Source organism: Fringilla coelebs (genome assembly GCF_963513975.1).
Source record: "Fringilla coelebs genome assembly, chromosome: Z".
NCBI lineage: Eukaryota > Metazoa > Chordata > Aves > Passeriformes > Fringillidae > Fringilla > Fringilla coelebs.
In genome coordinates, this window is record NC_140031.1 from 34,169,890 (window position 1) to 34,193,033 (window position 23,144).

At 37.1% G+C, this 23,144-nt stretch overlaps 1 protein-coding gene across 3 annotated transcripts in view; it reads right to left on the reverse strand.

Moving 5' to 3' along the window:
* Positions 1-1,583: 1,583 nt before the first annotated feature.
* Positions 1,584-23,144, reverse strand: part of MLLT3 (MLLT3 super elongation complex subunit) — a 116,740-nt gene continuing 95,179 nt past the window's right edge. For all 3 annotated transcript variants that reach the window (XM_084225347.1, XM_084225346.1, XM_084225345.1), the window contains 6 exons: positions 22,074-22,152; positions 18,280-18,412; positions 16,654-16,753; positions 13,752-13,823; positions 11,809-11,880; positions 1,584-5,167 (listed from right to left, as the gene is read on the reverse strand). In XM_084225347.1, the coding sequence (XP_084081473.1) occupies positions 5,036-5,167; positions 11,809-11,880; positions 13,752-13,823; positions 16,654-16,753; positions 18,280-18,412; positions 22,074-22,152 (588 nt within the window). In that variant the 3' untranslated portion in view covers positions 1,584-5,035. The remainder of the gene's footprint in view (positions 5,168-11,808; positions 11,881-13,751; positions 13,824-16,653; positions 16,754-18,279; positions 18,413-22,073; positions 22,153-23,144) is intronic.

The following is a 23,144-nucleotide window of genomic DNA, read 5'->3' on the forward strand; positions in this document are numbered from 1 at the left end:
TTGTATGTAGTCATTGGTTATTAGATGCCTAAAGATTTGAAAGAGGAATGTAATAGTAGGAAAACCCCAGCATTATCAGAGTAGAAATATTTAAAGTAAATACTTCTTGTCCTTTTCCTCCTGAAAAGAGATAAGCTTTATTTCTAGGTCTTGTTAAAAAGCTGTATCTGACACCTTCACAAACCCATTCTTTCCTAAATAAGACTCAGATGTTGCATTCTGTCTCTGTGAGCAATGATAACAGTTAATAATTCATTATTTGCTGTGATGAGAAGGGTGATATTTACTTACAGAAATTGCAGGTTTATAGCATCAGCTCTGTAAAGGAACATATGAAAATGCATACTCCATTTGATGGAAGATTTGGGAAATGGTAACTTCCAGTCAGAATTATAGTGAATGATAATAAAAATACATCTGCTGCATTCGCAGACTTATATTTGACTTCACTCAAATTTCAAGACTAGCAATATTAAAGTAAATGAAAAATGCAAGACTACCACTTTGTAGTACAATCAGCCTGACTGAGGTAAAACATAGAATGTAAGTCAGACAGAATACTGAAACAAACGTGAAAGAGACATTAGCATCCCAAACAATAAAATGCCTTAAATTTTTTTATGTTGCTGCAATCTCTATCTCTCTCTGTTTCTACTCATCAAGAACTCCAGATTTTACAGTGACAAACCAAGGCAGTTGTACTATTGCATCTCTTCTTTACACCTTTTTTTCTTTCTCCCCACTCCACCCCACACCCCAGGACTTTGTTCTCATTCCTGTCTAGTCACAGTAGCATTTCTTGCTGCTCATCAAATGCAAGGCTCTTACAGTGAGCGTGCTTTGATGTTAATTTATCTGTCCAGACACTGAGCCAGCCTTGTAAATGTCATTGGTTTAGCAGCATTAATGCACTGATTAACTTCCAAGCATGCACAAAAGCACAGCAGATATATATGTTTTAGTCCCTGTCATCTGTTAGTAAGGCTTTTATGCCCAGCAGTAAGGCTCCGTACAGTGTATAGAGTAGTATAGAGTAGCTTCCTGGTGTACACTACATTCTACTGTACACTGCTTGACAATTAAGAAAACTATTGAGTATAAAAACACATGCCTCACACTTGTTAAACTTTGGAACATCTCTTATTTCACTGCTTATTTCTGTAGTTTCTCCTAGCTCCTGCTGTGGGTGAAAACCTGACAAAATTTTCATTGTGATGCTTAATTTCTGCAAACCACAGACCAATGAGCAAACACAAAACAGACTCTGTAGACTGAAACAGGAGTTTACTAAAAGATAGTTTGCAATCAAACTGCAAGTGGTAAAAGATAGGATATGGTGTATCTGAACAAATCAAACATCCTACCATCAGAGCAGTGTCTGGAGTAAGATAATGCATACAACAAAACCAAATGAATGAGGCAGTTTTCACTTCAGGCAATTCTACAGTTTTCCCATCAATTTTTCAAACTAAGTGACAGGTCTTGGAACCAATGGGTCATTCAAGAGACCCCAAAACACTGGCATAGCTTCTAGGAAAGGAAGATTATACCAAGTAAGGACCAAGGACTCAAACTAGATTGTGAAAGTACTTTATTTCACTGTGAGAATGGGAAAGAAGAACAATGGGCCAGGCAAAACCCAAGAGCTTGTAATTTCCTTCCCAGAGACTAAAAGAAACTTTAATAGAAATATACTGGGCTCTCCAAATGCACTGTACTGTGTGCATTTTGTTTCTGAAATTGAAAGCATAGACTTTTCCTAAAAACACCAAACCAATGAAGAGAGAGAGAAATGATCAACCATTTCTTACAGTCCAAAGGCTGAAGAGTGAGCACGGATTTAGTTTTACCTTGGAAGACTCTCTCCACTTCAGTGTATGAGAGGAGGAAAGGAGGCCCCTTCCTCCCTTCTAGCTCTTTTTCTTTAGCATGGAGTAAGATGGCCTTCTAATTTAGATGATACTGGAGGTTTTGTAAAGCCTCTCAGCTGATTAGAATGTGTAAAAAAATTTTAAAATTAAATTTTACTTTTTTTTAATTGTCTGCCCAATTGGACATCCACTTTCTGAGGAGGAAAGTTTCTAGTGAGAAAACTGTCTTTGCTACTGGATACAACTACTGCTCTAGTAACAGCGACTCATGCTGAGAATTACTCTAGATATTGGAACTTACTGCTAAACTCTGTTTGGTCCAAAGTCTCTTATATAACTGTTTTAAAGAGCTTTATGCTAAGTAAGACTTCAAAACATTTGTTGCCAAAACACTTTAACCCATCCCAAAGATCAATGCCTATAGACTTTAAAGACTTGGAAGGGTATCTTCTTGTTTTTCCTTCAAGAGAAATATGAATGTCTGAAATTAGGTGAACATAGATTTATTTTGTTTCCATATACAAAATTAGATGAAAATGGCTAACTTCAAGATTTAGATCAAAACATAGTCACTCTATTTCTATCAGAGTTTTGTGAAAAAGTCAACACCAACAGTCTATTTTCTCTCTCTCATTGAATTAGAAAATTGAAGAGTTTAAGGATCATCCACAGTTTGCATGAAATTCAGCACTGACTTGATACTGTAATTGATGTCATCTCCCTTTTATGCCTATTCACCTAGTTTCTCCTTTCCTCCACCCCTGTTATCAGTGTACAATAAAGCTTATCTGGTATTTTAAGGGTAAAATGATTCATTTCACCATTTCTACAAAAACAGTGCAATAGTTGTACTAGAAGTATCCCCTTCTGAAACTCAATGAGTCTTTACCACAAGACTTAGAAAAGTCTAAGTGGACAAATTTCCATATACATCTGGTATAACTAGAAGACAGGAAAGTTGAACACACATTTGTAGACCAAAGGTTTTTAAGGTTGCCTTTAGATTACCAAACATTTTTATATAAAACAATCAATAAAAATTGAAGTTTATCCCCTTTACATGCACCCCTTTTCCCTTCCCCATCGTCACCTGCCTTCTGTCAATAGTAAAGTTAACATTACACTCCCAGTCCTCCATCCCCTCCCCAATTGCACATTAAGACATGGACTTAAAAGAACAACATAACGCTTCAAGTATGCTTCATGCCAATCATCAATAAGAGTCATAACATTACTGAAAAAGTACACTTATTCTTCAGAAGCCTAAGGAGGACTTCCTGCGGAGTATGATCAAACATTTTAAATAAGAAAAAAGCCCCCCAACCCAATATGTATCGTGCCCTTTCAAAAAGAGTAAAGTGTAAAATTTTCTTTGGACTTAAAGAAACAGTATTAAGATTTACCATCTGAATAAGAAATAACCCCAATAGTTTTTCAGTGCTGCACTAACTGTGCACATTAAACAGTAAGTCATAAAGATACTACTGTTTAGCTCTACACATAGAGACTACATGTGGCATAATAAGCATACACATGACATACTGGCCTGTCTAGCAACAAGATACATTTATCAGTCTGGTAAACCTGAATAAACCTTTGCATCCAGAAGTATTTTTAAAATTATTATTTTCTCTTGTCATTTAATAATTTGAATTTTTCACATAAAGGCAATGATTTCATCAAGAAACCATCAGCAATATGAGAGCATGAAGCGTTGATGTGAAACTGAGTATACTCAGTTTGCTGAGTATACTCTCATTTGCTCATGCATGAAAAAGGATCCAGATTTCAAGAAATAATGGATGGTATGAAGGAATACTCATTTTTATAGACAAGAAATTCTTCTGGAAACACAATAAGGTTATCAAACAGATACCAAAATCTGCAAAGTTTAAAAAGCATATGTGCATGTATGTGTGTATGTATATATATATATACACAGGTGTGGTACACGTGTATATATAAACACACATACAGATGATATCATACATGTATTTATTTCATGTATTTATTTAACTGTATAACAAAATTTTTTTATCTTTTCAAATAAAAGGTTTTAATTTAGCAGTTGTAAAAAAACAAACTAAATCAGAAAAAAATCCCCAAAACAAACTAAGCAGATCATATACTATATGAACGAACAAAAATGTTATGCAAAAAGTTTTATGGTAGAAGTGAGTCACACACAGCAGAAGAGTGTTGAAACTCAAAGTAATAAATAGCTCCAAATTAAGAATTTTCTACAACATGTTCTTTAAAGACAGGACCAGTACTTTTTCTTTTATCATACACTCCTGCAGAACACCTTCACTCTAATGTATATTTAGTTTTGCAACATTTAAATGGACACAAAAATGTAGACTGCAAGAGTTGCCAGATTCAGGACAGTACATAGCATTTTTTGTTGAATGTCTTATTGGTTTATTCACTGAGGCTAGACAGCGAGTCATATGAACCTATTTGGTGCACTTTTTAACCATGGTCAATATCAATAAGTGGATAGAATCAAGGACCCGCAGTCCAACTTGCTGTGGTCCAACCTACTGTGGTAGACAGGAAATGAAATACAGGACCACTGCTTGGTTGCCACATTTGTATCTTGTTTTCCAGAATTGCAGAGGTGGAATCAAGACTGTAGTGTTTTAATTGACTAAAGAAAGATAGCAAGAAGTGGCATTTCAATGTGAATAAGGTTACTAGGCTTGTGAAAGTTCTGCATCAAAAGAGCACACAAGGGACCCCACTACTTGCAATATCTGGTAGCGTCACTCAGTGACTCACTGACTTTAAGATACATGTATGCAACAATAAATAGATCAGTTATGTAGTAAGGCAGTGTGTTGAACATGCATTCATCTTGTGGACTTGAATACCACAGAGAGAGATACATGATATCATACACATTCATTAAGAACAAGTATTTTTGTTTGTTTTTCTGTGTTTGTTTTTCAAGGCTATCCAGGCAAACTCTTCCAGAGCATTTTCTTCTTGAGAAGAGTGGTCCTCTGAGTCTGGTCACTTTTGCTCTCCCTTATCAAGAGACTGGCTTTAAGGAAAAATAAAAGCTGAAGAGGTTTTTGGTTTTTTTTCCCCTCCATTTTGGTCGCATCATTCTGCATACATCATTTAAAGAACAGTTTTTGACACAGCCATATGCTGAATCCTCAGGAGGTTCCAGATGTTTCCAGATAACTCTGTAGTTTACGGACTGTGGTTTTGTCCAGTGAACAAAGATCAAAGTCAAAGGTTGTATTTGTGATATGAAAGTGTCCAGTTTCTTCTATAAGATTTACTATCTGAAAGAAAAGAAAATATGCAATTGGAAATTCCAGAAGTTTTACATGCCCACTGTAAGTATAAAAAAGCACCATATGAAAGATCTAAGATGAGTCAAATTGCCCCAATACTTGCAGGTTTAACCATTATCCTTATCATTCACTTTCTTTCTGACATGCATTATTGACCAGATTACAGTATCTTGTTTTTTTTTTTTAGATCATCATCCACCATAAAGTCATGTGTTGTTGCCGCAAACATTTAGCATTGACAATATATTTTTCAAATGCTCAAAGAAAATCTGCTTATTTTCTAAGTCAATTTAAAAAAAGGAGAGGAAGGGGGAACATTATACCCTTAAGCTCAAACAAATAATTAAAAATCCCAGGTAGACCTCTGGAATATTATGTGCATAGCTGCTAAGCAGGTTACATTAGGAAATAAATTACATAAGCTTTTCTGCGAGCGAGGAAAAGAAACCCTTAGAGAGTCCAGTCCCTATTATAAAAAAAAATTAATACAAGAGATCTTACATGAACTGTTAGTTCACACACAGTAGCAGTCACTTTTTGAGTAACAGAGATGGTTTTTTTGGGTTTTTTTAGCCAAACAAACATGGAAGGACTCCCAGTACAGTCATAACATCACTTAGGTTGTGGGGTCTTCATCCTTGGAGATATTTCAAAGTCATTTGACATAGTTCCAGGCAATTGGCTCTACATGTCTTTGTGACCACCAGAGATTCCTTCCAACCTTAACCATCCTACATTTCTGTGAAATCAACAGTAGACACCTAAATTGTGCCTTTCTGCAGTTGTGACATTTTTAGTCTTTAAACCGAAGTCTGTATTTTTGAAGAGTGGTCATACACAAAACAGAATTGCTGTAAAAAAAACCTCCAGATATTTTAAGTTCCAGGAGCATACCTACCTCCAAAATAATATTGAGCATCTCGAAAAGCCAAAGCATTATTTGTCAGAGAGGGCTAACACAGTGCCAGCACACAGCTGCTAAAAATCTCTTATGTGCAGTTTCATTCCAAGGAACAGACATGCCAAGGGCACACAGAAAGGCACTCCACCCCAAAGTGGCCTCTGGGTAGCTCATGGACTGACAGAACAACACTGCTCTTCTCAGTCCTTCCAACCACCCCTTGTGCTGCACTCCAAATCCTGACTGCAACCTCCAATTTGAAACCCATTTAGTTCTGGGGCTTCCACATACACCTCCACTGAAACACTACTGCGAGATATTCCTTGATTGTTTTGAGCTCTGTTGCTCTGACTGCAATTCCTGTTCCACAGCTGGAGATACAGATGTATGCACACATGGGTTACACAATGTACCTTAAGAAGACAAATCTGTTAGGAATACCCAATTTCACAAAGAACAATGAATTTAAACTAAATATTTTGTAGATTTCCACTTTCCATGTCATTACATAAACAGGTATTTTTTCTTCTCAGACCACAGAAGTAAAGACTATGTTAATGATAAATGAAATATGAAATGCGTATTGTCAGGCATGGAATGACACAACCAAGAACAGATTAAATAGAATGGACACAAGAAAAAGACAATAAAAGGGAAATACTTGTTACAATAAAAATCTCCATTTTTGATCACCCTTTGTTTTCAAAGATGGGAAAATAGAAAAATAAAATCTGTTTAATTTGGTTTACAGCAGCCCAAAATTCTGAAAGCACCTGGAAAAAATCTTGCTTTTATTAACACATCATTTAAATTTGTACCTCTTGCTTCCAACTTCTTTTCTATATTGGAATTTTTAATCTAAAATTACTAACTTCATTTGTCTACTTGTTGAGTCACAGATTCTTGCAACACTTTTCCATCCCCTACTGTTGTTCTGCAATTGACATGAGGAAAAAAATAATCCAGTGGGAAAAAACTGATTGATTCAAAGAAGCAAACTTTGATATGTATTAATATTATCATTTTTGCCACTGTCTTGAACTTCATCTAAGACAAAAGCAAAGGTAAGTAGTCAATCCAGCCTCCTTTTGTAAAGTTTGGAATCTAATCTTGGGCTTGCTATCTGAATATCCACTGTGAGACAAAAAAATGGCTGCACAAGAAGTTTACAGAAGCAGCGGCCAGGAAAATGCAGCTACGTTGAACAACTCTGTTATCGCTTCCTTGTGTTACTGTGGAAGAATACTACTCCTAATAACCCCCACTGAAATATACTTGATTTTAGAAACAAAGATTATATGAAAGTGTTAACACATGTATTTTTAAACAGTGCTGCATATTTTAAGAAATGGATAAGGACTTCTATTGATCAAGTTCTGCTTTGGCCTTTTAAGCTCTAGGTCAAGGGAAACATAAATATTTTAAATATATCCCTCATCCAGCCCCCAAGAGATACAGTCGCTATGTCTGGGCACCTGGCAAATGACTGAAATCAACCCCAAAGGCTTTAATGGATGTACAAAAATGTATCAAGATAAACCCAGATAGCCCAATGAAAAACACCTGCCTGTGTGCCAGTCAATGAGGAATTCAGGACCTACAGTATTACCATATTCATCCTTGAGCTATTCAGAAATTCTTCAAAAAGAATAAAAGGTTGAGATTAGTTGCTAGGAAGTCTAACAGTTCTAACATTAAAAATGTAGCATTAAAATGCTTTATTCCAAAAGCTCAGGCTGCAAAGAACAAAAATATCCCATTTGTTTCTGCTGTATAAGCTTTGCTTTTCTGCAGTAAATTACGTCTCTGTTTACATAATGTCTCTCCAGCTCAGTTTCATCATTATCCATCATAGTATAACTATTTATCAGCCTTTAAACAAGCAAATGAGTGTGTTTGTATAAGGAAGCCAAAGTGCAACTAATGACAGTCATTTTTCAATTTGTGGAGGGTTTTAGGCCATGTGATAGTTTCCAGACCTCCAGGCTGCCCCTGGCAGAAAATTCTAAGAAGATAGTTGCCATCTGAAGTTAAGCACCTTCAGAACATGAGTAACGTAGTTTTCAGCTATGCTGCAAACTCTCGATTTTTTCCTTAAGCCTGTGCTGCCTAATGCACTGGCTTTTGGATTTTTTACCAGCTGAAAATATGACTTCTGATGCCTCAAAATAAGATTAAAAAGTTACCAGAAATATTGCTGCCTTTCATGGGGTTGTGCTAACATTTTCTTCACTGAAAATGCAGAGTTAAAAACACTGCTTTAGCCAGCCAAATTAATTTGAATATATTGGATATGCAGCATTCATATCTGTTTGCAGACTCAGTTAAAAAAAAAAAAAAAAAAGCCTCATCACTGTAAATTCCAACCTCTTTCCTTACAGTGAGAGATGTGGTAGAGGAATTTCTTTGTAAATGTCATTTCAGACCAACTTCTGTCTTGCCACAGTCCAATATTCATATAAAAACTGCTCACAGGACTGATTTTTTGGTCAAATGTTCTTCACATATCTTCTCCCTCTCAGGCAATTCTTATATAAGTTGCATCTAACATCAGAATTATTTCATTATGTATCTGAGCACTTGCAGTGTAGTCCCACATTGCTCCTGGCTTCTCTCTTTCTCATCTTCCTTTAACTGTCTCAAAGAGAATGCCACTCTTGGGAAAGAACCACATTCACAAAGATATATTTTTCTCATTTCTCAATTTGGCTGCATTCCTGTTTGCTGTCATGCCCATGGACTTGGTAACAACTAAAATTGGGAAAAAAAATTTAAAAAAGAAAATCCTTTTCATGTTCCTCAGTGTAAGTTTTAAAAGCCCACGCTTTTACACGGTATCAATACCTTCATTGTTCTTTTGCAAGTCTCTGGGTAAGAGACTTACCTGCCCTGACACAAACTAACAAGATGACAGCCGCCATTCAGGAACACACGAATCCATCACCATTCCACTTCAACACCAACACCTCTAAAACTCTTGCAGCTGTCTACAGTTTTCTGCTGCATATTTTTGCATTTGATCCCTCTTCTCATGCAGTAACCACAATCCCATTATGCAGTTTTGCACCTTGCTGTTCTCACCTTTGTATTTCCTACAATCTCTATGTATTTCTTAGTGCAGAAGTTTCATATTAATTCCTAGAGACTTTCTCAGCTCTGTATCTTTTGAATTTCTGTGCACACTGGAAGTATTTTACATTAACTACATAGCTGCAAAGCAGTAAGGACACTTAAGATGGGATGGCAGATTATTTTTAATGTTGAGAAGCACTGATTCTCTGCAAATTATCCATTCAGTACTGGGAATATATTTCTGTAAATGGATAAAATCACATGAATTAATGAGTTGCAGAATGTTAAAGGATTAAAGGTTTTAAAACTAAGCTGTGTTTTGTTTTACAGCAGCATAGACAATTCACTAGTGCAAACAGCCTAAAAGGTAAGTAAGTTGGCTCTTCCACTGACTCCTGGTAGACCTCTGTAGTATCATGGTGTTGTTCCCAGAAGAACTGAATCCCTGACCCAGCCTACAAGCCTGGCCATAAATCCAGCTTTCACTGGGGCTGTACCAACAGCCTGCAAAAGCTCTGAAACATAGGAAACAATCTGCAAGAACAATTTCCCCCAGGAAGGCAACACCAGTTCTACATCAACCAAACTTTCATAATGTAAATAATAATGTATAAGTAATCATGGACTACAGCATTAAAATGCCTCACTCCTAATGCAAGTTGTGAGGCCAAGCTCATGAATGAATGCTTTCTCTGGTTTGACAAATTGTCTCAAGAGAAAAAAAAAGTTTACTTTAAAACACACAAGAGTATACTGCTCTTTTTCATTTACTCAGACTAGGATACTCTAAATTTCCAGCTCAGTTATGTTTCTTTTCACATGACCTTTTCCTTGTATTAGTAAGCTCCCACAAAGCTTACTATAACAGTACTCTAATATTAGAATGAACACAATTTAGTGGACAAACCCATTATTTTTCTAACAAAGACAAAATAATTCTTCATCACCAAATAAGCGCTGCCAGTGAGAAAGACAATGAGGCATTTGACTTGAAGCACTTTACTTACTTTGAAAGTATTTCTTAGGATGGCCAAATAATTCCATTTGGAAAAGATTTTGCTAGTCCCAGCCCCTGCTCAGAGTAGGCTCAGTTGTGGAGTCAGATCTGGCTACTCCAGGCTTATCCTGTCAGGATTTCAAAATCTCTATACCACCATCATGGGAATAAAAAGAAGGTTTCCTTCTTGTTTTTATATTTGCTCTGCACAAAATGTTTTGAAGTTGATTTTCTTTTCCAAAATTCCACATGAAGCCATGGTCTGAAGCCCTCAGTGAAAGCTGGGTTCATGGCATGACTGCCCAGGCTGGGACAGCGGTTCAGTTCTGCACTAGTAACAGCAGCACTGGCCACTGATGTGAATCAGAACTGATGCTGCTTGGAAGCTATGCCTTGGATAACTGGGGAATTGAGTGCTCAGGAAGCAAAGTGGGACAAGTGGGAATTTTTACTACACAGTGTATTTTCCAGATTCAATTTTAATGTGAAGTCTTTGAGAATCAATGGACAATGCAAAGTGGATAGGGTGTTGCAATTCCTATATCTTAGCCTCCTACAAAATTATTTCCCTATGTAGATAAAAATTTGGCCCTGCTACCATTCTGAAAGCATGCTTTGGTTCCCTTTGCAGGAAAAGGAAACTTGGGAGGCAACAGTACATTAAATATGAAGGGTAATGAATATGCATCACTGTGTGTTATAAGACAAAATCTGACAAAGTTACTTAAATTCATCTTTAATTAAGAATATCCTTAACCAAGATTTTCCTTTTCAATGACCTCTCAATAGTTTTCTCATCTTTACTCACAATATGGAGCCTGAACTAACAAAGCAGATTATGCTGGAGCTCCCAAAAAATTTGTCGAAAAATTTGACAAGTGATTGCAATCTTTTAGAAGTGGCAAAAATTTTCCTCTTTACAACATCTCTAAAACATAATAAAACCATCTGTGCTACAATTGCATCTACTTTGTTGACAGTGCTTACTGTTTAATCTTCAAAGATTTCAATCCAATCCAGTACCTGACAATACCACCCAAACTCAAGAAAACTTTCTTTGCTCTTACCATTGCACAACCTTTCAATAAATTTGCAGCCTTTTTGGTTTGGACGTTTTCATATTTTACTCATTCTAAGACTTCAGAAGATTCAAGGAATATATTATGTTTTCCTTCAAAGTGGGCTTTGCATTGAATTTTATGTTTTCTGTTTTCCATGGGAAAAAAAACCACTTCAGTTGTTTCTGAGACAAGGTTGGTCATTTTCAGGAAAGAAGCCACAAGATTTTTATCAAGTCACAGTGCACAGCTACGTCCATTCTCCCATCCTGCTTTCATAATTACTGATACAGTATGTTAATAAATGTAACAACAAACTGGTGAAAAACATACCTCAGGCATTTTTTTTTAAATTTGTCATTTAGAGAGACAACACAGTTACACACTTAATATCAAGCACAAAAATTCCCAAAACTGCAGTGTAAGAGGTAATGGACTTCTATGGACTATACAGGCTTGAAGGCTATTAAAATTGATAGCAGAGTTTTTAACCGATAACCTACAATTGATCACAGAGTTTTAAATGAAAGAAAAAAAGAAATAGATGTGACTTCAGAATTTCAAAGAGCACACTGTGATAGTGCATGAGAATGCTTCTCACCTGCTGCAGTACATGTCTCTCTCTCAATGTCATTAATCTTCTGTGGAGCTCTACTAGTTCATCAAGATATGCCTAAAAACAAATTCCCCCCCATAAACAGCTTGTTAATTAAGTTGCAGCAATATAATTCATAAACTTCAGATGTCTTCAAAACCAGTAGAAACAGAAATCTTATTTTAAATGTTGCAATAAATATCCTGAGCTGGAATAGACCCAGAGGGATCACTGAGTCCAACTCTTGGCTCTGCACAGCACAGTGCCAAGGGTCACAGCATGTGCCTGAGAACATTGTCCATTCTCTGAGCTTCTTGAACTCCTCAGGCTGGTGCTGTGACCAGTTTGCTGGGGAGCCCATTCTGCGGCCTGGCCACCCTCTCGGTGAAGAACCTTTATCCAATCTCTCCTGACTCAGCTTCAGGCCATTCCCTCAGGTCATGCCACTGGTCACCATGGAGAAGAGATCAGTGCCCGCTCCTCCTCTTCCTCTCAGGATGTCTTCCCTCAGTCAACGAATTGTCCCCCTGCAGTCTCCTCCAGGCTGGACAGACCAAGGGACCTCAGTGGCTCCTCATAAACCTTCCATCTAGGCCTTTCCCTGTGTTTGCAGACCCCCTTTGGATGCTCTCTAAATAGCTTTAAATCCTTCAAACAGTACAGCACACACGACTTGAGGTAAGACCAAACTCTTCTTTGAGGCGTATTTTTTATTAATAGTCCGGCATTCTCTAGCTTAATACAAATGTAATTTTTTGTGGTTTTTTAAGATATTTCACACTGACAGAAATCTTCATAGGTGGTCATTTGCTGATAATCTCTGTATCTCAACTGTGCCAGAAAGCATCGTAAGACTGGGGATGCCAAAACATCATCTTTAGAAAACATATCCCATCTTTTTACATAAGAACCAAACCCAAAGATTCAAAATCCAAAATCAAATCAATCTTTTTCTCTAGAGGTATGCAATTATTTCTTTTGTGTCAACAGGGAAATAAAGACTACGCAAGATTAATCCAAAGGTAAATTTTAGTGCTTCTTTCCTGGGATGTCAAACATGGCTCACCTCTCTACCTTATTATCAACTTTCTCCTTCAGAAATGGCTCCTGAGCCATTGAAAACTGGGGTTCTTTTGCTTGTAAGCAGAACAAGATATGGCACTCAACCTAAGCAACCCAAATGCAAACCAAAATATCAGAGCACTAAAAATCTAGGTACTGTAGATAAAAATCTGCATTCTAAAAATCGAGATGCTGCAATATTTTTCCTAATACTATTACAAAATTGACATGAATACCAGTAAAATACAAGCTTTCAGAGAAACTTGTCCATAGTGGGCAATGGTGTTATGTTCACTCATGGAAGGATTGAGAGGTCTCTTGCTCACAACCATTTGACAGATTTAAATCAAACTATCTCAGTGTTAAATGGTGACAGTTGCCTCTAAATGGTGACAGTTGCCTCATGTCATTTTAGTTAACATGCTAAATCACACTGATACTTCCTAATGCACAGCCTTCAGAAAGGATTCTGTAAAATAGATTTTCTTTTTTTCCCCTGATTGATTTGTGGGCTAGGAATACATCTGTGAATTCTCATCAACATCTCATTTCTCTGTGAAACACAGTACAAACTCATGGCGGACAGGAGATAAAATAAATAGATGGAAGAGTCCCAACTGGTGAAATTTCCCAAATCACTGATTGAAAAGAAAGAAAAACAATTCAAAATATGAGAGAAGATAAAAGAATTATAGAAAGAAAATAGACAAAGATCTGCACCTAAAGGAGTCCAAAGCAAAGATGTACTAAGATTTTCATTCTGTAACAAAGGTTGGCATTTGGTAAGCACATATTCTGGAGTAGTTTATTGCTACAATAGTATAGTATTTATTGCTATAGTAGTATCCTATTCTGGAGTACTTTATTGCTACCTCATTGTTATTTACCTTATCACAATCCCCATTCTTCATTTGTTTATCTGTTTTGTTTTGCTTTATTGGACTTTTCACTTCTAAAATCTGGAAAAGAAAGAAAATACTGTAAAAATTAAATGTATCACTGGATACAACACTATATGGAAAAATTCTGCTGTTAATAAAAGAAACCCAAAACTGAGCTTTTCATTTTTTAATCCACATAACTTACTCATACTTTTCAGAACAAAAAGTAACTTACAGCAGAAAAAGCTGATGTACTAGAATGAGGTGATAATGATATTATTAATCCTTAAAAGAAGGAATTTTACATCACTTAAAGCCTTCTCAACAGTTTTTTTCCCCGCTATCGTTCACCTGCTGGGAGGATAAGAGGTGATTTGGCAGGTACAAAATGGTGCTGAGGGTGTCTCCATCCAGTGCCTTTGAAACATAACATTACCATTGTACTTTCCCCGTTCTTTTTTTCTCCTCAATGCTCTCTCTTTTCTTTGACAACAGAGATTTTCAAACAGTCCTTGAAATGACTGTATGAGTTATAACTGAAAAATGGAGTGATGGACAGTGATTACTTTTGCACTCATATGGTACCCTTCCTTCAATGCCATTTCTCACTTCCATTTCTAATCACTCTTACAAGCCAAGATTGCTTCATCTGATATTGAAACAGATTCAAGAAGAGTACATCAGCAAGCAGCAGGACACCATGCTTGATTTGAAACTTTTAGAATTAAAGGCAGAAGTATTTGGGTGAAAATTAACTGTTGATTGTTCTTTTCGTCTTTTCAACACACAACGCTTTTTTGAAGTTAAAAAATCACCATATCATTCCTAACCTAGAATAGAACCAGTTCTTCTGAAAAACATCAAAGAAAACTAAGTAATCACAGATAATGGGAGATTACATTTCACATTTCATTTTAAGTGAGACTAACATCACTAGCATGATTAACTCCAAAACCATACCCAACAGCCACAACACAGGATAAAACTTAGTAATTAAAACAAGGAAATAAAGCATGTAAGAACAAGTTGTCTTGAAGCCTTACTGAGATTTTCCCCCAAGTCCTCTCTTGTTTCTCCTTCCCTTGGTACAAATGATTCAATTGCGTGTGTCTTCCCTAAGCTGGCCAGCATCTTAAGAATACAGCTGGCAGACAGCTATTTCCCTATCTAGTGAAAGTGACTGCAGATCTAAGTTAACCTTACTTGATTTAATTAGCCAAGACTGATGAATGTTCAGATTCAAAACATACATTTTTGAAGAATAATTCTAGTACTTCTGTACAACACCCTCTAGGGTTACTGCTGTGTAGGCCAGCAGCAAAGCTTTGTCATTAAACCCTCCCCCCCACCCAACCCTACAAAAACCCAGACCTTTAATCATGGATTCAGTACCTTTTAGATGCATTTATTGTTTTCACAGGAAGAAAATTCTTGATTAAAACAGAACCTTGTCAATAACAGTATATTTTAAAAAGCAGCTTCCTTACAATGCTTTTGATATGCAGTTTAAATTTAACATCTTAAGCACTTTATAGATGAGATACAGCATTAATCATGTCTGAGGAAGCTAATACAAACACAAACTCAGTCTTACCTCTTCAGCTCTATATAGGAACTTAGTTAGCACAAACCTGATTTCATCAGTAAAAATCATCCTGGCAAGCAACATTAAGGTACCAAGAAGAGATTTCAAATGTGGTTATAGTCCACACAATTTGAATTCTCACAATGCTTCCCAAAATTTCCAATTTGCAGCTCAGTTATAAAATTTAGCTCATTTAAAGAAATGGAAGAAGGTATGTGAAGGTATTTTAGCTGACACAGCTGTTGTTTGGAACATCTAAATGTGGAGGTAGACCTTCAACTAAATCACCGACAGGCAAAGGAACACAAAAGATGTGACTGAGTGGGCTGCTGATATTGAGACTTACAATTACTTAACAATTGCATCGGCTCTTTAGAAATCAGTCTTCATTAAACAACAAGCCGTAGACAGATTTTCTATTTTTCTTGTGCTTATGTGGTCAGTAAATGCAACATTCTTCACCCCTACAGACAGCTTTTTAACCTCAAGGCTACCTCTCAAAAACTTATAACTATTGTATAGACAACTTAGAAGAGCCTACAGTGGTAGAAAATAAGAATATTTTCTGGACATGAAATTTCCTTCTCTCTGTGCACAAAGTACTTCCTAGTTTGTGGGGTTTTTTTCCCCACAATGTATTTGAACTTTGCTAACATGAATAATAATATTTGGGATTTGTACTACAGCTTGTGCTGGAAATCTTAATAGAAAAACAAAGGCAAGTAAATAATATCTGCCAGGTAATTTAAGCCATTATAGAAAAGAGATGTAGAAAAGACCCACCTATGAAACTCACCCTCTAAACCACGAATTTGTGTTAGTGCACATAGACACTATTTTAACTATATCACAACTGTTAGTAGCCAGCATGTGTCCTAACAGCTTTATGTATGATGCAATTGACACTGGGAATGAATCATGCCTCCTTAAAAAAACTGAAAAATGGTGGGTTTTATTTTGTAAAAAAATGTGAGTTTTTATACTTAATTTTATACTTATTGTGGGAGAGGTACCACCCAAAAGCTAATCTCATTTGTCCCTGGAGTATTTTGCAACTCTAGGTAATTTACTTTATTTTCTTTGAAAAACCGAACTACCCTATGTTGCTACCCCAGAAACAACAACCATGTTAGCTCTTACAAATCTAGAACAAGTACTCTGATGCAAAGTAAAAATTATTGTGTCTTCTACTACAGTAAAAAAAATACTGTTTCTTTCTAGATGAAGACTGGTGAGAGACAGGACAAGAGATGCATCAATAAACTCTTGAGTTTGATGTTAACTCTGTCTACTGCTAATACAAAGCCAAACTGTATTTTTTACCTGGCTGTTGCTGGTTTTCAGTACAGGTGGTGCTGGATCATGCCGCAGTGGTGAGGAAGCTGAGCTGCTATCACTATCGCTGCCATCACTCAGACTAACCCTGTGGAAAAAAGAGCCACAGCATTACATCTGCAGACAAAAGGCTGTCAAACGGGGTGAGCCAACCTTGGACGTTGAGGCAGGGACTTACAATGACCAATCCCTTGCTAAGCAGGCTATTGTTAATCAAGGTCACATGGAAGAGAGGCACCTGAGCAGGGCTGCACTCTGGAAAAAACTCTTTGGAGCACAAAGAAGGAGGATGCCTGTCGGATCTTGGCTGAGTTAACAGCAGCTAACTTTACAGAAATGGTTAAACGCCTACAAAATTGAACTGCTTCTCTCTATCTCAGTTCACAGCTATGTCAAAGAAGGAAAGTGGTCTTTAGGGATACTTTTCTGCTCTCCTAAAAGCTTTCCAAACAGCTGTACTTCCCACCTGAACACGTGTTTTACTGAAAAGTTCCTTGTTTATTGTCAAAAGTAACACAGCTTTTCCTGATTAAAATTTTAAAACTTAGCATCTCAGAAGAGGTCCCATAAAAAGCCCAGCTCCTAGTCAGTTCCACCCTTCATTTACTTATGAACAACAGGGAGTATCTTTTTGTTGGAAAAAAACCCCATTAGTTACTTGGGACAAAATGGAGTAGAAAACCAATAGCCTTAAAGTTCCATCAAGAAACTGAAACAAAATCTCCACACTTGGAGGGAGAGAAGCTGAGCTTGAAACAATCCTTTACACAATCACTGACAACAAGTTCTCAAAAAGCTAGTCATCTTGGTCTTTTTCTCCTTGATTCCAGCTGCTAAAGTACACCAGGGAAGCAGCTGCATTCATTAAAGTTTTCCTGTTATCTTCCCATTCAAGCAGTAGCTGATACTGGCACTCAGGTGCTGTGCTCTAACAGGAAAATCCTCTGAATTACATAGAGAACCTAATATGTGGAATGCTTGAGAGATGCAGTTGCAGCTTCTTCCATAACCTTGAACATCATTTGGATGCAGCTTCAAGTTGCCTGAACACCAGATGAGTTTTGGAATGCCTTCTGAAGATTGCAGCAAGGATGCAGAAGCTTCTTTTAAGAAACAAAAATTTAAAAAATTTCTTTGACAGATGCTTGGTTTACCCTCTGATGCATTTTTATGCATTATCTACTCCATGTGGCACAGAATTTACTTGAAATTCAGATTTCATTGATTTGGATTCAATTTAACAGCTTAATCTAAAACTGATGAGCAAAGAGGTCTTGTGACTATGTATAGAATATCTTATTCAACAGCTGAAGGACAATTTTCTCTAATTTAGGCCAGGGAGTAATTATAACTCCTTGTCTCAAGTCACAATTGCATGTCAAGCAAATCAGAGGATCATCATAACAGTATTGATTAGAACAGGAAGAGTTTGTATCAGGAACAGCTAGTTGTGTTAGAGTTTAAACGGGACTCTTTTATGTGTGGATGCTTTAGAAAGAGTGAATTTTCTGCCTATTTGCTACTCAGCCCTCTGAGAACATCAGACCTTACTTTGTTACTAACAAGGACTACATGTCTTGGTCAGCAGGCCACTTTCAATCATGAGACACTCACCTGCGACTCCTGACTCCTCCTCGTGTATTTACAGGTTGTTCCAACTCAGAATCATTGTCCTTCTCATCTGCTTCATCTGATTCATCTTCATTATCATCTGAATGCAGATCTTTCATTATAGTCCTCAATGGACCTGAAAGAACAGAGACAATAAAAATCAACAAAGTTTACTTCCTAGTGTTTTAGGCAGTTTTTCCAGCTCTAAAAACTATCTTCCCCACACAGTGTTGAGAGAGGAGAGTCTTAAAAATTAAACAAACTAAGTAATGAACTGGTGGATTATACTGCAGGGACCTGTCCATGTATTCATGAATCTTTACTCATGTGAGCAACTCTGTCAGCTTCAACAGACTTACTCTCGACAATGAAGTGACTCACACGTTCAAGTGTTAGAACAATTTGCACCCTGCACCTGAAGTAAGTAAAATACTGTCATGACAGGAGAATTTGACATGAAATGTATCCTTACTAAAAGCATGTTTCTTTTGTATTGCTGGGGTTTAGTATTTTTTGCTTTCTCATTATATGTGAGTAAAGATCTACAGGGACATATTGATCAGTAATAGTACATTTGTTAGGTTAATCCATGTATGAGAGGTTGCTTCTAACAAATCACCATGACTAAATTGTACTGTACAAGGCAGTCATTTTGTCTTCTTAGTTTTTATGTATTTTACCTTCAGCTGTTCCCATTATTTCAGGGTCAATTTCAAGTAGAGTAAGTACTTCACCCATGTTGTTAAGTATGAAGTGCATTAATACCATCCAACACCATGTTATCACCTTTCCTGAATTAGCAAGAAGGTACAGAGCTTAACTTGGTCACAAAACTGCATTAAAACTCAGTTTCGGTTTTGATTTTCACTCTTTTTACTCTAAGAAACAGTTACAGAAATAAGAATATATTTAATAGAGCTAGGAAGTGTAACACTACAGCTACTTGAAATAAGAATGGGCAAAAGCAGATTGGAAGAGGGAAGTAAAATGTCCTGGTGCCATAGGACCTTTAACTATGAAGTTCAGTCCATCTAAGACATGAAGCAGCAGTTGAAAGCACCAGTGATGGCTGTAAGAATAGTAATTACTATTATGGTTGTAATTCCTTCAGCCCAAGAAACACAGTACTAACATGACCACATTGAGCCTGAGATGAAGCTTTCAACTCTCTATCTGCTAAGGGGAAAATTGAGTCAAGGAGTGTCCTCCTTGGTCACTGCCAGCAGAGAAGGAAGACATCTATCTGTCAGTCAGTGCCATACCCACAACAGGGTAATGAGTATGACAGTGTTCCCTTCATGGGGGAGGACAGTTTTATGGACTGTTCCAGACATGGCAAAGTTGAGGCCATAGGCATTTTGACTAGTTTTGTGCAAGTAACTTCAAAGCTGTTGTTTGGAATGATTTAACACTAAGGCTGCCCCAAAACTTTTGTAAGTTGACACAGTTTGGACAGTTCAGAGAAATGAGCCTTTTCTCTGTTTTCACACCCTAGGAAAGAAAACCAGATGGTCCTCATGGGCAAATTCCTAGTTGACCAGACATTTTTATAGGTGACAGTATGGAAGTACTTCTCCTCCATGCACCCACAGCTGATATGTAGAAGCAGCTGAGTTGTGCTCCATTTTCTGTCCCTGTTTGAATATCAGGAAGACAATGCTCAGTTGCAAATAACAACTTGCAGTCTGACAGAGTAACTTACCATCTGACCCTTGAAGTAGGGAAAGCTCTTTTATAGAAGCAGCAATAAAAAGAAACTTGGACTCCTCAGATACATCCATCACTGACAGCCCCATAAGCATTGAAAAACTTGTCATTCAAACAAGTTCTCACTTAGTGTAGGAGCATGTCTAGGACTCTGAAATGCACATTGCTAGCTAACTTTTCAGCAGACTTTTCTACCAATCAGCAAAGCATTAATTTTTAGGTCTTTTTTTTCCTAGCATGGATAGCAATTTTCTGCTCCTTGCACACTTACTCTAAAATTCCATACCAACCTTTTTAAAGGTTTCTGAGGTTGTTGCCTCCTAAGATAACAGAATAGTTAAGGAGAATCTGAAAATTAGGAGTTGCCCATGAGCAAATTTTCTTGGTAAGGAAATAGATAAATATCAAAGTAAGCCCCAAGGACAGAAGAACTTGAGGAACCTCAAGTTAGCCCACTGTTTATGCAAGAAGAGATGAAAAAAGGCTGTGCTGTGGTTTTTTTTACACCTGAGTGAGCACTGGAGTGTAAATGCAACTGAAAAAGACCAACAATCCCAGCAAGTAGCTTCCAGGTAAGGGGAAAAGCATGGCTTCTGATCAGAGCACAACACACTTCGTGAACACGCCATGGTACGCCTGGTGCTCCATACCTTTGATCCTTTGATACATAAATGCATGGCCTGGACAATAAACATGCTTAGTTTATTGGAGTTTCTGGAACTCTCAGAAAGAAGCAGAAACCACTATTTACTGTTGCAAAAAAGAGAAGATGCATACACCATTTGCACTTCAGAGCTGTTCACATTGGAGGACAAATCTCCTATCTATTCTAGAGAATAACTGAAAGACAATCTGTGATATGTCTTGTATACGATCCAGAGAAGATGGATGGGACCAGTCTTCTCAGAAGAAACTAAGTCAACAAGTTTTTTCCCAGCAAAGACAACAGATGCAGAAGTGGGTATCTAAGTCTTTTGGCTTCTAATGGACAGTTCACACCACTAAGGTTTTTGTAAGAAAAAAAATGGGGGTTCAGGAAGTGTATCTGTTTATTGTTAGGTAAATACGAACTGCCTGAAGCCAGACATTACCACAGTTCCTTTCAAGCTTTTGCCTTCTTTCACATGGAATAACACTGCCAGAAAACATCAGAAAATCAGTACCAGTCACCTACAGAAAGGCACTAGGACAGATATGCATCACATAATCATGCAGAAATCTATTTAAAGTCAGGGTGCTGGAGGCACTAATGTATTGTCATAACCTTAAATCAAGTCTACCACTGAGGAATATTAATGGCTAAACCAAACAATTTTGTTTAGTCAAAGGCAGTTTTTTTAATGCTCCTTATCCAAGAATAAAACAAAAACTCATTAAGAATGTATCGACTGTACAATCTTATAAACCAGGGAAAGAAGCCAACCAGGAACTAAGTAGGTTAACAGATCATTGAGAATGAATATCAACTTATTTACAGAAAACATACCTTGGCGAAGCATCCGGGAAGAAAAATGAATTCTTTATTGAGTTTCAAGTAAACTGAAACTATTAGCCAGAAAACCAAAATGCAAACTTTAAGTCTAACCATCATCCTTCCCTGCCATGTATTTGAAGTAAATATTGTGTGCTCTTAAAACTTCCCAGTAGTATGGGATGCTCAGAGCCTTTGAAAGGGTCTACATAAACACATCTGTGGGTTTCTGTTGGCTGCCCATGGGAAACCACACTTTTCCAGGGCTTCAGACAGAGCCAGGTGCCATGCTACCTAACCCTGCAGAAGGACAACTAGAAACATAAGCTCTTTTGTGTTTATCCTCTGTGAACTGAGTGGCGTGTATTTAGTCCTTCAAAACAACCAATATTCACACCCTTTTCTCAGATTCCCAGTTTCTTTCTCTCCTTTTATTTTGCCCTTACAGCCACATCTGAAAACAACCTGCAGTTGTTTTCTGAAAGTCTCTAAATCAAAACTGTGGCCAGTTCAGGCAGTGAAACACAGAAGAAGAGAGGTCATGAGATGCCATGAGTTCTGTTTTTATTGGCCCCTTCATTTCACACATTCCTTTCAATTTCTTTTCCTTTGCTGGTACCTTGTTGTCTGTTGTTTTGAGATGGTGTAAAACTGGAACTGGAACTGGAGCTGGAACTGGCAGGACTGGGCTGTTCAGACTTAAAAGAAAAAAAAAAGAATATAAATAACATTGTAAGAGACATTCTTTTGCCTGGAAAAACTCTTATAGTTAGTTACTGCCTAAAGCATTCTGTCAAGAAAAAGAAACTGTGGGGCCAAATACTCAAAGACCTTAACTTCAGGTGTCAGTGAGGCAAACATTGTGGAAATTACTACTGCACTCACCATACATACACACTACTACATCATGTCTAGTTCTTTGCTAAAGTCTAACAAGAAGTTTCTAAAGCCTTGTTTGAAAGATTATACAACATGAAAGCCTAAATGAGTTTATAATGGACCTAAGCCATCTCTGTCATTGTCATACTGGAGATGCAACGTTTTTCAAATTAGCAATGACATTGTGGAATTGAAAAACAAAAGACCTGAGCAGACCACACTAAATGCCAGAAAACCTCAGACAGTTTTCTTTCATCTCCCTTAGAAAATAAGTCTTAATATAGGGATTCAAATGAAACTTTTAGCTATGACTGAAATTCTCCTAATACTTTTCATATGTATCAAAACTCTGCAGATTGTAAACACGATTGAACCAGAAGGTATGCTTGGTTACAAAGAGAAATTAGTAGATTACCAATTACAAAAGGGAACTGGATTTTTAAACAGGACTATTAAAACCAGTGTGTATTATTTATCAAACAGTTCTACACCATTTTTTTTCCTACTATTGTTTAAAATGTGTAAATTTCCCTTCAGTTTAATGAGGAAGTCCTATTATTTCATCAAAAAATTTTACTCTTCAGTACTGAAGAGTCTTGCTTCCTGCTGCCAGGTTGCATATACTTTTTGGCTGATTCCTAGACTCAATGATACATCCTTGCACACCCATCTGTGTGCATGAGACAAGGTATGAATCTGGTATGAATCCCCTGGGCAGAGGGGATGCTAAAGGAGAACACAAAAGTGGCCATACAGAAGGAACAGTGAAAATCAGACTAGGAAATAATGGACTACTATTGAAAGTTAAACC